Raw genomic sequence first — 19,742 nt, 5'->3', positions numbered from 1 at the left:
TCATGGAATTGTATATGATTGAATTCGCATATTGCTGTTTTCTAAACTTACGTCTGCCTTGCTGGGTCCCTCGACGGCCATGGTTAGACCGCCAGCGCTGGCGCCCTTGGTGGAGATGGTAAAGTTTGCGGGTTCACCGGTGACACCGTGCGTCAGGCCTGGTCCATAAGCGGTCACATATCCGGATGTTATGGAGTCCACATGGAATTTGAATGGAGATCCTGCCAAAATAAAAAGTAAACATGAGTATAAAGTGTTTTTTATTTTGGATTGGGTAGAGGGTACTACTTTAAGTTCATATAAATATTAATATTAATATAAATATTAATATAAATATAAATATAAAATATCCTATTTTTTCTCCATTGCATATTTACCTTGAACAGGCTCGCCATTGTATTTAACAACCAGCTCATGGGAGCCCTCCTCACGAGGATCGTACTTCACGGAGACCGTACCATCACGGTTATCCTGAATAATGGGTTTATCTACCTTACCACTTGGCATTCTGACTTCAGCTGTAAATGAAACGAAAGATATTTTCACATTAGTCAAGTGATCTCGATACTTAACATAACCTCAAAGCAAGCACAAAAAAGGGGTGTGGTCCCAAATGGGTCACATCGAAACAAACATATCCATAAAGTAGATTGAAACCAACACATTGTGTAGGCGGTTCCAAAAATGTTCCCAGCTAAATATTCCTCAACGATATCATAATTTAAATTTTTATAGGCGAACCAGAGTGACAATATTTATTAAATTCATCTATTTCGGTATTCAAAAACAAATTATTTTTGAAAATATTTATGAATTCTGATGACGCAGCACAGTTAAAATTAATGAGAACAAATGTTTTTGCACTCGGAACTGGAAAGTGGCGAACAAGTTTCTTTAGCAATTTTAATTAAATTCCGAAAGTATTTTTAAACAGGATATTGATACTAATTAAAATATTTTGATCAAGAAATATTTCTTTTATTTGATTACAGTTCTTGTTTTCGATTTTTCTTGAAAATATTTATGTTTATTCACATACTATTTGGTCCACTGTAAATATATTTAGTATATCCTTTTTATAATCCTTGGAATAAATTTTCGATTTCAAAACACTTCTCAACACAGCGACTGCTCCGCACGAACTGAGTTCACAGTAATCTTTCGACTTTCTGAAGAAATTTTCACCAACGCCTACAATTGGTTTTATACTTTCCCACGCAGTCGCCAGAGGAAAAACAAGACAAAAAAAATGAAAATATCTGTCCCGGATGTTTTTGAGGTCAAATATAGGACAATCTCTTTTCTAGCTCGTAGCCACTTATGTATAAGACACATATTCACAAATATATATGTATATATATATATATATATATATATATATATATATATATGGTATATATATATCCAGAGATCGTGTGTGCCAGATTTGACGAGAAGTTTCTATTGATCAAACAAACTGGAGGAATATCTCTTGGACAAACACACTGTGCCACGAGCCCACACTTATAATAAAATTTATTGTATATTCCGGGAAGCTTATTTTTAACACATTATATACTCTCACTTGTGTAAATTTGTATGTATTTATATATAGTATTCCCGAAAATACTTTCTATATTATATACTTCTTGCGTCCAGGAATCTTATATAGAAAGTCTAACAGGGGATCGATAATTTTAAATGCCTGGCACATAAGACGTCACATATTGTGAAAGAAATCTACCTGCATATAATTTAGTGAATGTTTTATCTTTCTAGTAAATAAGATATCTTTAAAAACAAAAATAAACAATATATAAATATAAATTATATGATGGAAAGCAGCATGATTCACAGCTGAAGAACACTTTTTTTTCTGTTGTGGCACTCTTGAGTTGATTATCAAATTATGAGTGCTTTTATTTATATACTATGTATATCATAAATAATTGCTCAATAAATAATAACATAAGTGTTGACATGTTTTTTGCTAGAATTTATATCAGGGCTGGAAATGCTAAGAGTGAATCAATGTTTCGGAAACAAGTTCACGCTTTGAGATTTATTTTGGTGAAATGGTTCTATACGCTATGAGCTTGAAGGTCAGTATTGAAAATGGATTTTGATATTATGTGTATTACAAAATTTTTAAATGTAGACAGTATACTTTATTATTTATGTTCAATGTTCAAATTATGTTATTTATGTTCAAACAATTTTTTTCAATTATCAAATCGGCTCAAAGAATTGTGAACTGAGGAGCTATTAGAGCTCCTCAGTTCACAGTTCTTTGAGCCGATTTGATATATATATATATATTAATATAGTATATGCCTACTGCCCCATTTGTTATACACTTTATCCTAAAAGTATTTTCAGCATAAATTTCAAGATGTATTTTTAAAGAAAAGTCAACATTTTTGATATTTTGATTTTGATATTTCAGATATTTATAGTGCTGATGATTCGCCATGTTTTGATACACCGAAAAATAAAATAAAACAAAATAAAACGACACGATAAAATAAATAGCCGCGGCTAATCGCTGAACTAAAGCAAAACCACGGACTGGTAAGCAGACATAAATCAGACAGAGGGAAACGTGTCGCGTGTCTGCCCAATGTTAAGCAAATTTTCAAAACAAAACAATTGGATGGACGGGTGGGCGGGGTTGGTGGAAAAGCGGCGGCGGAAGAAAATCAAAAAGAAAATGTCTGGCATTAGTGCCAAGTGGAACGCCTTTGGGTGCGAAACAATTGAAAATTGAAAATTGGAAATTTATTGGCGCACGTTTCTTGCTGATGTGAAACAATTAAACTGACATTTAGTGGATTGGCAATGAGAGTGTGTTAAGCTGTGGAGAATCAAAAGCCAAATTCCAAGCACTAATTTTATATAGACTGAAGCGTCTGCGTTCAGCTGTTCAATATCATAAAATGGATATGACATGTAAAATGCAAATAATCCGAAATATTTTGTTCAAAGAAATTTTTGCAAATTAACGATCAAAATGTTGCGCTGAGTGCGTGCAGAGAACATTTTAACAAAATATCTCTCGATATATGTATGTACATATATACTATATACAGAGCAGCATATACATATGTTATGGGAAATTAGAAAATACCAGCAAGAACTCATAAAAAATGCTGGCAAGACAACTCTATCTAGCTGTTCGCATGGTCATTTTCATTAGACGAATGAGAAATGAACAAAAATGTGTATGAAAATGAAAAATAAAAATAAAAATAATTTTTGATTATTTATGTTTGAGCATTTGTTGCTGTCCGTCCCAGTTGTCGCCCATCTACAGTGGCACGCCCCCTTGCCCACAGAGCTACCTGCGGCACCTATTGCGGCTGCCCATTGAAGCATGAGAATCTGCTGGGCAGTGCCATCCTCTTAGCTTCTTGGCATCATCTATCTAATGGACGCTGGCAATACAAATGAAAGATTTAATGACTCTCAAGCTGTTCGAGTCAAATGGCGACGTGAACGCATATATGTTTTCGATATATCAGCAAAACTTTGCGCCATTTGCAGATACAAGAAGAAAAGTGTCGAGAGCCATACACTGGCCAACAAAAGTGGGTGGCTGAACTGTTGATTTATATATACATATGTATATGCATATATGATTATGTTAATTAGACAAATTGCTGTAGAGTTCAAATCTAATATATTTTTTGTTTTTTTATTTTAACAAAATTTCATTATTATTATTTTCTTTTTAAATTAATTAATTTATTTTAAAATTTTTAATTTGACTACTTTTGAAATCAATTTAAATGCTACTTTACTTCCTTAATTTATGTGAGCAGTCAATTTTCGTAATATTTTAAAATGTAAAATATTTTGAATATTGTATTCATTTATTTTTATACGGCACTCATTTTGTTAAGTAATTACAATTTATTACGAAACACAAATTTAAATATTTACAAATATGCAAGGACTTTAAAGCAATTCAAACCCCAAATCTTTCAAAGTGTTTGACTACAATTTATTATAATATATATACTGTATATGTAATAATAAATTATGCATTTTCAGCACTTGTTGGCTAGTGTAAGCTATAATTTATGCATGAAGCACACGCAGCAGCAGCACCGCACAAGGGGCCAAACGAATTTTACGCTTTGTTGCAAACTCTGATAATAAATCATAGAATTTAATTTGCAGCAACGAGCATAATGCCAGCCAATAGACAAATGCGTTGCTCCGATATATATATATATATATATATATATATATATATATATATACTACAAAAGGCTTTTGCTCATAATTCAAAATTGCATTGCTTGATGTGGGGGTGAGAGTCTTAGTGTATGTATGTATGCATGTGTATGTAGTGGTATGGGTCGTTCTGTATGCTGATGTGTGTGGCCAAGCGCCGCCTTCAAGCGGAGACATTTGGTGAGATTTTGGCCATTAACACAAATGAAAAGACATTTTTGTGGCTTTAGTCAGCGGAATTGGGTTTATTGACGGCAAATACGTGGACGTCATTTTGGCCTGGCAAAATTTCAAAATAGTAAAATATCATATATATATTTATATATATAATTATAATTATTTAAAAGTATATATAGAAGCAACCACAAGATTTTTTTGTATGTGTTCAGTAGGGCAACTGACAACTCCATCGAATGGAATATGCAACACATTTTGATTGATATCTCTATGCAGTTCAAGTTTTGAATTGATTTCTGGCAAGTTATTTTTAAGGAAATTTGTGGATTAAAAATAAAAGCAAGATAATTTCAATTATATTGTATCTATACATTATAGATTCAATATATATGACAGATGTAGATGCATACAGTTGATAACTATTTTTCATTTATCTATTATATATATACACTGCGCATCATCAGGTTAGCGCCCCCCCCTTGCACTCATTTTCTTTTACGTTTTTCTCTTTGCCTATTGGGCTTTGTGTATTATTTTTAAGTTTAAATTTATATTTTTAAAGATATTTATTTATTGTGCAATTTTTGAAAAAACTTTGAGATTATTATTACGTATTTTTCTTTAGCGAAAATTTGGGCTGTATTCAATTTTCGAGCGTTTTTACCTTGATGTGTAACAATTGAAAAAGATGATTTAAAATTCAATGGCATAAAATCTGAACCATTTAATCCTTGATTCTCTGGTATGATGGTCTCATTGAAGTAGACGTGTGTACGCTCCGGATGATCGCGCTCAGAGACGGTCACTTTATAGTAATTGGATCGAAAATAGTATGAATGATCGGCCCAGGTCGCTTCCGGCGTGGGTGGCTTTTCAGATAACCAACTGAAGTGCATTTTGTAAAGGCAATTTTCGTTTTGATATTTATTTTTTGATTTTTAGTTTTATTTTGTGAGTTTCGAAACACGTGTTTTTGGGTTTTGAAATAAAGACACTTAAAATTTAGAACAATTTAATTTTAACAGCACGTCGAATGTTGTGCGCATTCTAGCTGAGCAGCGGGCAGCAGCAAGGATATGCAGACACACTGTTTTCCTTTTGGGGCATATCCTTGCTGACCCTTGCCGAGCAGCAAAAAATGGGCAAACAAATGGAAGGATTTGGCAACAAGAAATGAACACTCACGCGCTTAAAGGGAAATTACAAACGCGTTATATAATTAGAATTACAATTGAATAGAAGCTACAAAAAAATGTCTTTGAAGATCAAGTCCTGTGTCCACGCACAAAAAACAACAGAAACGCACACACACACACACACACACTGAACTGTTTAATTATGCTGCTCAATTAATGTATTTGACACGATTTGAAATTTGCCAGCGACGTTTTCTTTCTCAAAAGGTCCACGCGTCTCTACGTCCCGATTTCAAGTGAACATCGACAGTTCCAAATTGAAATTAAGGCCAATATATAAAAGCATGCCAGTTCCTAGCACAGAAATGCGTCTCTACAGCAGCAGCAGCAGCAGCAGCAGCTGAAGCAGCGACGCTGGCAGCATAGATCAGCCAACACACACACAAAATCAAACCCACACACACACACTTATGGATCTGGCAAAAAATATGGCTGCCGATGTTGAGGCCTGCTATAAAGTAGGCAGCAGCCGCAGAGCCAATGAACGATATATAAAATATATAAAAAAAAATAAATAAATTGGAAATATTTGCCATATGACAAGTTTATATGTGTCTGTATCTCTGTGTGCGTGTGCATGCATATATGTGTATAGAGAACATGGGCAAAACATTCGAGCTGAACATGTCCTAGTATTTGTCTCTGTGGGACATTTTAACAGTTGTCATTTCGAATTTCGTATTTCGAACTCGAAACTTGCACATATAAAATTAATTTATGCATTTCGAAATCATATCTATCTACCTTGCTCTCTGCCTTTCTCTCTCTCCGTCTCTCTCTTCGTATGTATATATTGTAAAGGAAATACAATTTATTACTTATTGCTGCACAGGCGACATCAAACTTATTAATATTTGCCTATTAAAAATGTTTAAAAATAAATTCGATATATATTTTTTTATGTCCAGCTATAAAACATTCAAAAAATTAGATATAAAAAAATATATTGTGGAATGTCGAAAATGCTTGGAACATTATGTCAAACGGTTTTTAAGATTTTTTCTATAGTCTATGCGATATTAATTGTGTAAACGCGTATCGATAAATATGTGTGTATATAGATATATATATATATATATATGAATATCTGTATAGTCTTATGTAATTGATTTTGTATTTGGTAAATCTTAAATATATTTGGCATTGACATCAAAATGCAATTGGCCAAAATCAATCAAATAAGTGCAGCAAAACATTTAGAATACAATTAGTCAACAAATTTTGAATTTTAAAATCAATTTAATAAAACTAAATTTTGTTTAATTTGCAAATAAGCTCCATTAAGGCAAATATTGATAGTAAAGTATGTACTTTATAAAAAATAAAACAAATTAAAAATTAAAAACAATTAGATTTGTTCCTCCTTTTTTTACTAACATTAAACTATGTAGATTAAAATATGTAAAGCCTAGTTTTTATTAATATGTATAAATATAAATATCAGTACATAGAAACAGCTAGTACATTGGGTAAAAATATGTATATTGAATTTAAATTATTACTTTAGCTTCTTCTTCCTTTAAACTTTACCAAAACCAAAACTATTTATTAGAGTGAATTTAATTTCAAATCGGAACTAAATCGTTTACTTCTGTAGGACTGTATTCTATTTAAGTTTTCTGTGCAGTTAACTCTATTTATAGCTATTCATATTCATAGCTATTCATATTTCAGCAGCTCGAGAGAGTTAAGAATCCATTTAAGACTTTCAGCCACAAGTTGTGGGTGAATAAAGTTGGTTCGGTCGACAGCTCGTCGCTCTGATGAGCTATGAATAATGAGTGCGACAAATGCGCAACAAATAATGTCATTTGGGCAAAACGAATCATTTACAATGAACCATCTTCAAACGAAATGGAGCGCAGCATTAAAGCGTTGCACGTTCCACATGTGCCACAAACAGGGGCGACACTTGAGGCTTGGCCGTAAAGCAAACGGTGGGCAGTTTATTGATTTTCGGTGCCACAAATGAAACGTGGCCGCCGTGCACGGCACGATCTTTAATGAGTAGACGACAGACCCAGTTTTGGCCTCTTCTCGATTTTCTTCGAATTCTTCTTGTTTTTTGGCCAAATTGCATGGAAGCGTGAAAATTCGAACAAATATTTGCAACAGGCGGCGACTACCTCTCAGATACAAATATATCTCTATATGTTCTCCTATACGTATATGTCTATGTATTTATATATAGCATATTTATTTATTGATTTGCAAAAGAAGCGCGATCCCAATGCAAAAGCAGCTCATCAATCATGCTGAGAATTTAATAAAATCGTGTGCAAGCGTTTTACAACTCGTAGATCCCTCGACAAAACTGCATCAATTTAGCTAATTAACAAATATAAAACACAAATTTTAATTACTTTCACGCTGAGACGAGCGCAGTCAATGAACCATAAACAAAAGAAATTCGCATTGCATACCTAACAACGTATAGGATATATACGAAGTATAACATACATTTTTATCAAATTATTTCTTAGATCTCACACATAAACAAACTGAAATATCTCTTGACATTGTTTTTTTATACCCTACATCTATTTCAACTTGGGTTTTAGGGTATATTGTGTTGTTAGGGTCTGTGTTTTGCATAGACAAATGAAAGCTCATCAGATATTCCAAAATATAGAAAATAGTAAAGCAAATACGTAGTACATAGTAGATTAATTTTTAGGTATGGTAAGAGTTGTGATATGCAGAAAATCCTAATAAATTTCGTCAACTGAAGAATGAAGAAAATTACAAATAATAGAGACTTCCATTACGATTCACGTACGGTCTTGTTTCGATTTATCAAGTCAACTAATATTTTCTATTTCCCTTACCCAATATACGTTTTAAGACTTTATCTCTATAAATATAATGATTATCAAAATATAAAAAATATTTTAAAATATATTTCTATTTATATTGAGAGAGTTTTGAGTATGTTCTAGTCAAGCAGCGCCTATTAGAAGACTCCTATTTGCTGTCATTGTCGCTGTCACTGTTGTTGTCTGATTAAGCTGTCCGACTGTCAGCAATTAACCTGATAAGCCGCCAAACTTATGACAGTTCATCAGTCCGCCCATCTTTAGCTGCATTCTGTCAGCCTCAGTCTCAGTCCCACTCTCGAGTACATTGGCTATGTCACTTATCCCTGGTGTCGTAGCACTTCTCATATATGCTTATACATATATGTTTACATATATACATGTATGTTTATTTTTGAGATTTTTTTTATTTTCAAGATTTACGACATATTCGCTTTCTATTTTTGTTTGTTTCGTGCACAATGGAAGAGGCCAAGAGCTTGCACTAAATTGCAAATACGAGCCACTGCGTAAATGACGCAAAAATATTATAAAAATGTTCTTGATTAAACAAATCAAATTTCATTTAATTTAAAGCGTAAAATGTAAATTTAAATATAAATTTTAAATGAAAAATAGCAAACATTTCCTAATGGGAATTTTGACTTTTCAAAAGAAATTTTTTTTTTTTTGAAAACTCTCACGAAATTTTTAAATATATACATTATATTTGCATATATATATTTATATATATTGCCAACAATTAAGAGAAAACAGATTACTTACCAGTTACGTTTCCGCCTGTTGTGGGTAGTGGCAATTTCTCAAAGGCAACAGCTCGATATGTTACTTCTGATTTTCCGTTAACCAGTTCGCTCTATAATATGTAAATATTCAGATGGGGATATCAAAATATGGAAAAATATATAAGGAATGCAGCTCTGATATGTATATAAGCGATTCGATAAAAACATGAAGATATACTTGATGAAAGGTATTACTAAAGCCTGAACCTATTTCTTTCTTATTATTTTAAACCTAGGCAAAATTCAGAAACTTTCAGGTTTGTTCATTTAATTAATTCTTTTAACTTCAATTATGTTTCTTCCATGTATTCCTAGTTTTAAGGACTTAATCTTTTGTAATAGGCAATTGATATAATTTATATTTTCACACACGTTTAACTAGTCTCCTTTGACTACATTTAAATTATCGAACGATTTTTGTTATTTTTTTTTTACAATTTTCCAGCGTTTAATTGAAATCATTCTCTTGTTTTTCTTCAATTATTTCGAATCTTTGTTTTCAATTTCTTACGTTTTCATAATCTTCTGTTAAATCTTCACATATAATATATATATTTTATTTTTATATTTTTCATCTTCTTCTGCATTTCAGCTTTTCTCCATAAGTTTTTTGTCTCACCTGTGTTGTTGTCTGCTTAACCACTTTGGTCGTATGCTCCTCGATGTACTCACTGTGCGAGTATTGTTCGACGCTTTCGACAGCCTGAGGTCAATGAAAATCAAAATCAAAATGCCCAAATTATACACCCGATATATATATGTATGTACATGTAAGATTTCTATTGAAATGGATGGAACAACAGCCAGACATGCGATTGGCCAATGATTTCGAAATCAGAACACAATCCTGAGTAGTCAAACATATAGACATATATATTGTATATATGCATATATCTGTACGATTCGTATACTTTGCACTTGTGATGAAATTTGCGCAAATATTTTACAACTATGAATAGTTCGATTGCTTCTGCTTATTATTAAAAACCGATGCATTGATTGATATGGAAAAAAGAAAAGGAGACCAAGAGTAAAAGACTTGAAAGTGTGAAACAATGCAAAAAGGGGAAGAGAACTAATGAAGCTTCTAAAGAGTGAAAAGCATAACAATAATAAGCACACAAACACACACCTAAATAAAGTCGAGTCGAAAGGAAGTGGCATTGATTGACGATTTTCTTTTTTTCTTCCCCCTTATCGAGTCATGTGCTAAGAATTTCCACAAGCAATTGCTCTTACATAAGCACAGCACATTGAATTGAATGCACAAAATATTTATATTAAAAATATACAGAATCAACCGAAGAAAAAAAAAATGAAAAAAGTCATAGATACAAATCTCAATAAAATATTTTCGCTATTAATAAGAAGAATAACGCGAATTCACAGCCAATCAATAGATGAGCATCCGAACGAGGGTTTTTCGCAAAAATATCTATATATGTATATATATTATAGGAATGTAAAAAAAGAGAGATTTCGAAATAGATGCAGGTGCCACAGCCATAGACTGGTTTCCATGTATGTATAACCTGCCTTTTAGAAAACGTCACGAATTCTAGTATTCCACTTTCGTAACTTCCAGTGTTGCAAAGCGCGACAGTGCGTTAATGACGATGTTGACGACGGCGACGTGTACAAACTTGAACTAAGAACGGATGCGCGACTAGCCCAGGCCACTAGTCGTAGTAGCTGACAATATGTATATCCACTCGCTCAGTCGCCTGCTTCTGCTTCTTCTTCTTCTGTCGCCTCTTGCCAATCTTTAATAGTTTCCACAACAAATTCAGCACACACAGACCTTGTGTGTGTGTAAATTTTATGTGCTTATTTTAATTACTTGCAAATTTTAGTTGCAGCACATGAATTGCACGAACAGACGCTGTTATGGGCGGCGTATACTTGATATTTCGTGGTGACCACGCGGTTGCAAGCAACAACTACAACAACATCTGTGATTCACCGGCCTCTTCATTTAGCTTCTTAGCACTGCTCTTAACACCATTTCTAATATACATATATATATATATATGTGTATATTTATATATTTCTTTCAATTTATAATTCAGCAGAATCTTATATATAGTTGCATTTCACACATTTATAGTTTTTATGTATATTCAAAATTTTGTGTTTGTCTGTGTAAAACTAATTTCAAAAATTTTTACAGCTACAAAATTTTATATTCATTTTTTTCGTTTTTGTTGTTTTTTGTTTTAGTTAAATTTAGCTTTGTAAATATTGTTAATTATTAATTCAATGTAATTCAGTTGGACTGTAAACAATGTGTTAATTTATGTTCCACATCATTTACATTTTGTATGATCTTGCGGACTACCAATGGACTACCATTGGCATCAATTTACAAAGTATATTTCATATAGAATATTTTATGTATGCATAGCTAAACAAAAAAGGCAGCATTGGAATTATGATAGAAAAAAAAAAAAAAAGCAAAAACAAAACAGAGATTCTCCATATATCAGTTAACTTTAATTTGAAAGCCTGTTCCTTGCTAACCAATTATATTTGGATCTATCCACAACATAAGTCTGCATATGATCAAATCGAAATTTTCGTAATACTCTAGCAGCTTTTATAGATCATAATCATCAACAGCTGGAAAATTTTTGCATTAAAAATAGCTGTAATTACCTATTCAGCAAAGACATATTGAAACTTAAAAACCATTTCAACATTTTATAGCACTCTTAAAAAACTTGAAACAAAAATAGGGCCAATGTGATAAATGTCACGTAGACAAAGTAGATCAAAGCAATGAACTTCTTGATTTTATGCAGGGCTATGCAAATAAAGACATTAAACTCAAGTATAAAGAGCCGATGGGTTGATTCTTAGACTTTCACATAATATGTTCATGTTTAATGCTCAACTAAACATTATTAATCAAAACTAATGATAATTAATCTTAGTTTCAATCAAATAATTATTTTGTACTGGGCAGAATGCCCGCAAATGAAACTTGCTATACGAAAAAAAAAAATTCTATATATAGTATATATATGTCTGAGTCGGAATATATGTGTGATTTCTTGCTGTGGCTGACAGTGCTTATAATCTAGTCGCCTTTGCCGTTTATCTTGACAATTCATTTGTCAACATGTCAGCATGTGTACTTACAACATAATCATATATAGCTGAAAACCAGAAATAATACAAAAATCTACAGCATGCAGAAGATCCCTATTATTATTTAAAGAATATGGAAACAAAAATTAATACCATTCAAAATTTGAAAGTTTGATTCCATATAGTTCAGATTGAGATTAAATTGACATCAGATTAAGTAAAGATTGAGATTGAAATTGATGGTTGAATCAATACATTTTTGCTTTTCATAATAAAACTTAAATAAAAACGATTTATCTAGCAGAAGTTTCAGTTTTGCGGTTGGCAGCATAAATAGATCGAAGATATAGTGCTGCGATTCTACCAGCATACATACATAAATATGTATACCTTAGTATAAGAAACAAGTACACTAATACATATGCATGTATGACATACGCATTTATAAAAAGCCAGACAGACATATATGACTATAACGCTAGGGATATTAACCTCATACGCTATATATATATATATCTATAGCACCTCAACGAGGCAGACATAAAAAAATAAAAAGAAAATATCTATCATATAGTGCAAAGTATACGTATCGAGTTAGATAAAAATGTTTAAATTAAGTTTAAAAAATCAATATCTATAAATTATAAGGATAAAAATATTTTTTCAAAATATACGTTTGTGTTAGATAATATAAAATAAAATTCAAATCAAATTTGTTGTTAAATTAGCAATTATTATAAGTTATTAAATTAGGTTCATTTTTGGCAATGTGCTGAAGCAACGAAAATTGAGCGCAACCAAGTCAGGTGTGTATGGGTTTTGTTTTGGCTTTCGCTTGATGATATATAAGAGAAACATTTATATATATTTATTTAAATATATATATATATATATATATATATATATATATATATATATATACATGCATGTCTATGGCTTACAGTGGCAGTTAACAATTGGCAAATTACAAACACACACAAACAACTTACGCATAGTAATTTGTAAACTAATTAAGCATTAAAACAATTGAATCAAATAAAGCGCATATTGTAATTTAGCAGAGCAGAGCATTTTTGTTTTGGTTTTGGTTGAAATCAAATTTTGAAAACGTTTAACATTCGCATGCAATTCGAAAATTTTCGAAATATTTGTCTTTTTTTTTATACAAAACGTTGATTTTGTTGTTGTTTTCATTTATTTTGTTGTCATGTTTTACAATGTTGCACTTAAATTGTATTCTCTTTGTTTTATTGCTGGGTCTTCATTGCTAGACATATACTTTATATACATATGCTGAATATATGCATATATAGATATATATTCATACGTACATATGGTAAATTGTTTGCGTGTTTCGAATTTGAATTAATTTTTTTCATATTTTTACGAAAACAATTTGACATTAACATTGAGAAAAGCACAAAAAACACAAACACCCAAAATGACTGTGGATTCGACTAGAGTTTTTATGTACGTGTAGAGTATTCTCTTGTTGTTCTTGTTGCTTATGTGACTAGATTGAGATAAATAGATTATGATAATAATTGCTAATTTTGTTCGCTTTCAACAAATCAATTTGTGACTAGATTCGACTGTAGTTCTTTTTGTTTCAGACTACCTTAATGGAGAAGCTGCCATTGGGTATATCCTTGCCTCCGAACTTGACATTGATATCGTAGTCTCCGGGATCGTTCAGGCCATACAGTATGTCAAAGAAGCCATCCTTCTCGATAACATCAATGTCTACGATTTCACTGCAGGAAAAAATGGTGTTACTACCATCCGCTAGATGGCGTTCCATTCCAATTTACTAACCTGCCTTCCTTATTGGTTATCTTGCATGTGACAGCACCATTGCCCGCCTCGCGTGCATCCACCTTCAGATGCGACTGACTACCGGATGGCTGTATCTTGGGCGCCTCCTCGACAAGCTTACATTTCTTGGCCTCGCCGGTGGGGAATGCTTCGAGTTTGAAGGGCGAGCCTTCGATCTCCTTGTCGCCGTACTTGATGCTGCATTGATACGTCCCGCACTCATCGGGCACAAAGGAGACCACATAGGTGCCAGTGGCGACCTCCTCTAGGCGTGGCTGCATGCGCTTGCCCTTGGGATTCTTGATGGCCACATTGATGTCCGCCTGGCCGGCTTGCTTCGTATCAATCTCGAATTCGGCGGGCAATGAGGCGGGCGTCTTCTTCTTTTCGTTGACGCCCTTCACCGTGACCTTGGTCGCCTCGGACTTGGGGAAAACGGTCATCACAAACGGACTGCAAGCAAAGCATTTGAGCAGACCGCTTAGCAGGCAGTAGAAGATCAAGGCACTCACCTGCATGGCACTTCTTCGTCGGCAAACTTCACCTGGCAGGTGAGCACGGAACCGGCCTTGGGCGGCACATAGTGAACCGCATAAATGCAATTGCCCTTGTCCTCGACACTCAGATTGTCAACGGGTATGCCCTCGGAGTTGGTCAGCTTGACAGCAATGCGGCCAGGACCAGCCTCGCCTACATCCACATTGAACACCGTTGGCACACTCTCGCGCACCTGGCCGTGCTCGATGCCCGGTCCGTAGACCTTCACCTTGCTGGGATCAACAGTCTCCTCGACGAGCACACGGAACGGAGAGCCGGGTATGTGCTTATCCGCAAAGCGTATGGTTATATCATACTCGCCCGGATCCGTGGCCAGATAGTCGACATCGCAGCTGCCATCGCGATTGTCCGTGCAGGTCATCTTGGCCTCGGAGGGTCCTTCGATAGCCAGCGATAGGCCGCCCTTGCCGGCGCCCTTAGTCTCCACGGTGAACTTATTCTTCTGATTTGTCAAGCCTTTCTCCAAACCCGGGCCGTAGGCCTTGCAACGCGTCGGATCGCAACCGCTTTTCACGTTCACCACGAAAGGCGAGCCCGGCACGGGTATATTATCATACATCAGCTCAATCGTGTGACGGCCCGCCTCGAAGGGCGAGTACATGATGCGGAAGATGTCGTCGGTGGGACCCTGCACCATCTTGTTGGGCAGTACATGACCCATCGGGTCGAAGATGGCGCACGAAAGCTTGCCAGACTCGATGTTGCTGCCCACCTTGCTCATGTCGACCATAAAGTCCGTGTCGGCATTCATGATGACACCTAAAGGGAGATCAACAGCAGGATTAGCACAGGTCGAGGCAATTGGCGTGGGACAACAAGAATGCGATGCGATTAGTGTATCAAATGGTTTAGTTTTCAACAACAACAACAAGACATCAACGACAATAACAACAACAGCAAGTATATTAGCCTTGGGTCAGCTGCGTGCGACTTTCGGGCCTTGGACATTTTAGCTGGCTGGGATTAGAGCATAGGCGGTTTACAGATTACAGATTGCGGATTGCGGCAGCAACTGGAGCTTGGTAGCTTGGTACTTGATACGTGGTACTTGATACTGGAACTCGCATCATTGCCTACCATGCGGCTGTATGCCGATGCCGCTCACTCGCGTATTCTTCAGATTCGGCACAGGCGCAATTATCGGCTGGAATGGAGAGCCATTGATGTGGCGCTCGTTGAACGTTATGTTGACAGTGTAGTCGCCCGCCTCGGTGGGCAGGTAGGCTACATTGCAGGTCCCGTCGCCATTGTCCCGGCAATTTATGGCCGCCTCGCAGGGCCCCTCGACGGTGACGCCCAGGCCGCCTTGGCCCGCTCCCCGGGTATCGATCATAAACTCAGCCGGCTGGCCGACAATGCCACGCTCCAGGCCCGGACCGTAGGCGTGCACCTTGTTCGAATCACTGCCCGTGAGGCATTGTAGACGAAAGGGGCGTGGCGTGATGGGTGTGCCGCCAAAGCAAATGCTGAGCAAATACTCGCCCAGCTGCGTGGGCGTGAAGTTGACCAGAAAACCTTCGGCTGTGGGTATGATGTGCGCCTTCACCCGATTGCCCGACGGACTCGTTATGGTCACAGCCAGATCCGCCTTGGGCAGACCATGGGTAATAATACGAAACTGCTGCAAACTGTTCAGGGGCGCGGCTTGTGAATGAATGAAATGACTTGGACTTAGACCATGATGTGCACACAATATATTTCATATGTATCACGAGAGCTAGAGGGGATGCGGAGTATTAGTAATCTTGAGTACTTACTGGGCTCCAGGCCGTCCACCTTGATCTTGGACACATCCACCGTCTGCTCGACGACCACCTTTTGGCCCAACGGCACACGCTGTCCGCCGTACGTCATGGTAGTGGTGTAGGCGCCTTTCATGGGTGGAATGACCTCTACGGAGTATGTGTTGTCCTGGTTGTCGATGATGCGACAAGGCACCTCCAACTTGGTGTCCTCGTGTACGATTTTCACCTTCAGCTCCGCGTCGCCAGCATCGCGTGCATCCACATTGAAGTGAGTGGGCATATTGGGCCGAACGCCCGGTTGCAACCAGGGTCCAAAGGCTTGAACCTTTGTCGCATCCACAGGCACGCCCACATAGACGCGATGCGGCGAATTGGGCGTGGAGACACCACCATAGTTAACTGAGTGAAGAGAGTGAGATTAGTGAGGTTCACAAATGATAAGTATATAAAGCTTACCCTCTACAGTATGCGGCACGCCGGAGTTGGGTGTATAGCTGACCTTCTTGGTGCCATCGGGATTACTCTTGACCTGCACTGGCAGCTTGTTGCCGTAAACATCCTGGACGACAATGTCGAGCGGCGCATTACCCGCCTTGCTGGTATCCACATCGAAGGTGGCTGTCTCATTGATGGTCACGCCGTTCTTCTCCAGACCCGGTCCGATGGCCTTGACCAGTTCCGGATGGAAGTCGGTGCGCGGCAGTATGTGTGCTATGAACGGAGACTTGGGTATGTCCTCGTTGTCGCAGAGTATGTGCACAGCATACTCGCCCACGGCAGTTGGATGATACTTGACCAATGCGGAGCCATCACCATTGTCATGGCACTCAATCTCTGCTTGTGAGGGTCCGGCCACGGTGAAGCCGAGTGCGCCCGTTTCGCCATTGGTCTCCACGACAAAGGCGGCGGGGTAGCCAATGACACCGCTGCTTAAGCCCGGCCCGTAGGCCACAATCGAAGACTCCTTCTTCGGTCCCACCTTCACCTCGAACGGCGACTTGGGCACTTCCTGTCCGCTAAACGTAACCATGACTACATAGCGACCCTCCTTGGTTGGATAGTAATGGCACTCATACGTATTGCCATCCACCTTGGACTGCATGACGTTCTGGTTCATGCCGCCAGGTCCAATGACGCGCACCTCTGGCACACCCTCACCGGCACCCTCGGTATGTATTTTGAAGTCCGCATCGTCGCCCACACGCACGCCCGTCGCCTGCAGCCCACGGCCGGAGACGCGCACTTTGCGCGCATCTGACAACGGAGCCACCTTCACGGGGAACGGGCTGTTTGGTATGGGCGTGCCCGCATAAAATACATTAACCGAGTGCAGACCCTGCAGTGCGGTGACATATTCGCAGCGCCAAGTATCATTCTCCAACTGGCGCACCTTGGCGGCCACCGACGTCTTGTGGTTGGCCGGATCAATAATGATCACCTCGGGCACACCGCGACCCGCATCCTTGGTGAGAATATCAAAGAACGTCGGCTTCTTGATGGTCACTCCCGTGGGCTGGATGCCGGGGCCAGTTACCTTCACCTTCGAGGCGTCGCCGGCATGACCCTCGACCTTAACGGGGAACGGCGACTTGGGTATATCACGGCCCGAATACTTCACGGCCACTTTGTGCAGACCCTCAGCCTTGGGTATATAAGAAATGGTGTAGGTGAGATTCTTGTCATTGTTGAAGCGTACATCGGCCTTCTCTACCACGCCATCGGGTCCTTCAATTTCAACATCAACAATACCTGCAGGGAATATGTGTAAGACTTTGCCTATATTTCTTGCTCTTTGACTTACCTTTGCCTGCGCTGAAAGTTTCCACAGTGAAGTTAGCAGGCGCACCAACTACGGGGCCAATGGGCTCAATGCCGGGTCCATAGGCACGCACTCTGCGATAAGAGGAAACACTTAATTAGTTTATAATGCCCTCAAATTTAACATACAAAGTTAGCAATCATTAACGTTTAAAATAAATATACAAAAAAAAAAAAATTAACGTTTACCAAAAATTATTAACATATGAATACTAAATACTTTCGCGGCCAAAAAGTATGCAGCACTTTTTGCACAGGCAGCATTAGAGCGCAGCAGCTAAAAGTAAGACTATTTTATTGTTACCTTCAGCTATATGAAACATTTTATGAATTCCAATGAAAAACTCTTAATGACATCTCGAAAATTTTAATTTAATAATACACAAATTAATACGACCGAAATGAATGCTTCAATATTAATTTTCAAAATTTCAAATGAACTGAAGACACATTTCAGCATAAGCTTAACAAAAATAAATTGTTTAGTTAGTGCTAATAGTTTGTCAGCTCCAAGTGCGCTAATCAAGCGAACAAGACTTTTCATGTATATACAACAAGAAGAGGGTCCGGAGACCTGTGCAACAACAAAAACAACAGCAACAGCTAAAAGCAGCGGGCAGCCAGAACTCAAAGCCAAAGCCGGACGACCAGCGTGTTGAAGTATCCATTAGATACGCGCGCTCAAGGCTAGGCACAAAGTAAAGCCGCAGATAACAAAAGAAACAATTCCAAAAAAAAAAAAACAGAGAAAATCACAAAAATCCAACATTCTTCGGCAAGCCGAAAATTTAATACCCTAAGCAGATATGAAACTTCTTATTATTTATATATGTAAAGCAATATTTATTGATGTATTGATTTCTGTAAAGGAACAATATTTAAACTAAGAGAGGTTTTAGATATCGAAGAGAACCAGAGCAGTCTGTAAGCTGAGATATTTAACTGCAGTAGAGAAATATTTCCAAGTTGAAAATATGGTTTATATATAAGAAAACAGCAATCTAGCATATTAGCAGATTAGTCGAGTATTGACATTGAAAACATTTAGCAAATTTCTACCCCTAAGGACCCTACCACTTCTACACTCGACTCTTCCATACGTTACACACATTATAATACACGGAATATGCTTTGCGATAGGGTATGCAAAGATCCAAAATATAAAACTGGCAGAGCATTTAAATCATGTGAGGCGGGCACGGATATAAAATGCCATAAAGTAGCCAAACGCGAAAACATATCAAAAACGTAAGCCAAAATTAAAAGAAAAAAAAACAAAGAATAAGAATGGCCGACAAAAAAGCGACCCAAAACAAGAAGCATGCCGAACTTACCGCGGCGGAGGAATGCTGAGATTTGCAATATTCAGATATTCAGACATTATATATATATACGGATATATATACAGATAAATATATTGGTAGGCAGGTAGTAGTATATATAGGATATATACACATTATATAAGATCAGGTTGGTAACAATCAAAACCAAAATGAAAGAAACCAAATCCAGAAAATTAAAAAT

At 37.0% G+C, this 19,742-nt stretch overlaps 1 protein-coding gene and 1 long non-coding RNA gene across 8 annotated transcripts in view; one reads left to right on the top strand and one right to left on the bottom strand.

Moving 5' to 3' along the window:
* The window catches only part of LOC6573208 (filamin-A), a 35,489-nt gene that overhangs the window by 2,836 nt on the left and 12,911 nt on the right, over positions 1-19,742 (bottom strand). For 2 of the 7 annotated variants that reach the window (XM_015166810.3, XM_015166814.3), the window contains exons 5-16: positions 19,553-19,567; positions 18,202-18,293; positions 16,857-18,149; positions 16,413-16,799; positions 15,733-16,299; positions 14,610-15,414; positions 14,098-14,550; positions 13,901-14,036; positions 9,812-9,895; positions 9,173-9,263; positions 378-518; positions 52-221 (exon numbers count right to left, since the gene is read on the bottom strand). In XM_015166810.3, coding sequence (XP_015022296.3) covers positions 52-221; positions 378-518; positions 9,173-9,263; positions 9,812-9,895; positions 13,901-14,036; positions 14,098-14,550; positions 14,610-15,414; positions 15,733-16,299; positions 16,413-16,799; positions 16,857-18,149; positions 18,202-18,293; positions 19,553-19,567 — 4,234 coding nt within the window. Of the gene's footprint in view, positions 1-51; positions 222-377; positions 519-1,039; positions 1,151-5,059; positions 5,354-9,172; positions 9,264-9,811; positions 9,896-13,900; positions 14,037-14,097; positions 14,551-14,609; positions 15,415-15,732; positions 16,300-16,412; positions 16,800-16,856; positions 18,150-18,201; positions 18,294-19,552; positions 19,568-19,742 lie in introns of those variants that run through there. The other 5 variants (XM_032728052.2, XM_032728053.2, XM_015166815.3 and 2 more) reach the window with 5 other exon arrangements.
* On the top strand, positions 9,285-9,897 carry LOC122756834. The gene is made up of 2 exons (XR_006356677.1): positions 9,285-9,380; positions 9,785-9,897. It is a non-coding gene; the product is annotated as an uncharacterized LOC122756834 (long non-coding RNA).

This window comes from Drosophila mojavensis, unplaced genomic scaffold, assembly GCF_018153725.1.
Source record: "Drosophila mojavensis isolate 15081-1352.22 unplaced genomic scaffold, ASM1815372v1 contig_16, whole genome shotgun sequence".
NCBI lineage: Eukaryota > Metazoa > Arthropoda > Insecta > Diptera > Drosophilidae > Drosophila > Drosophila mojavensis.
Note: the sequence above shows the minus strand (reverse complement) of the source record. Positions and strands in the feature narration are given on the sequence as shown.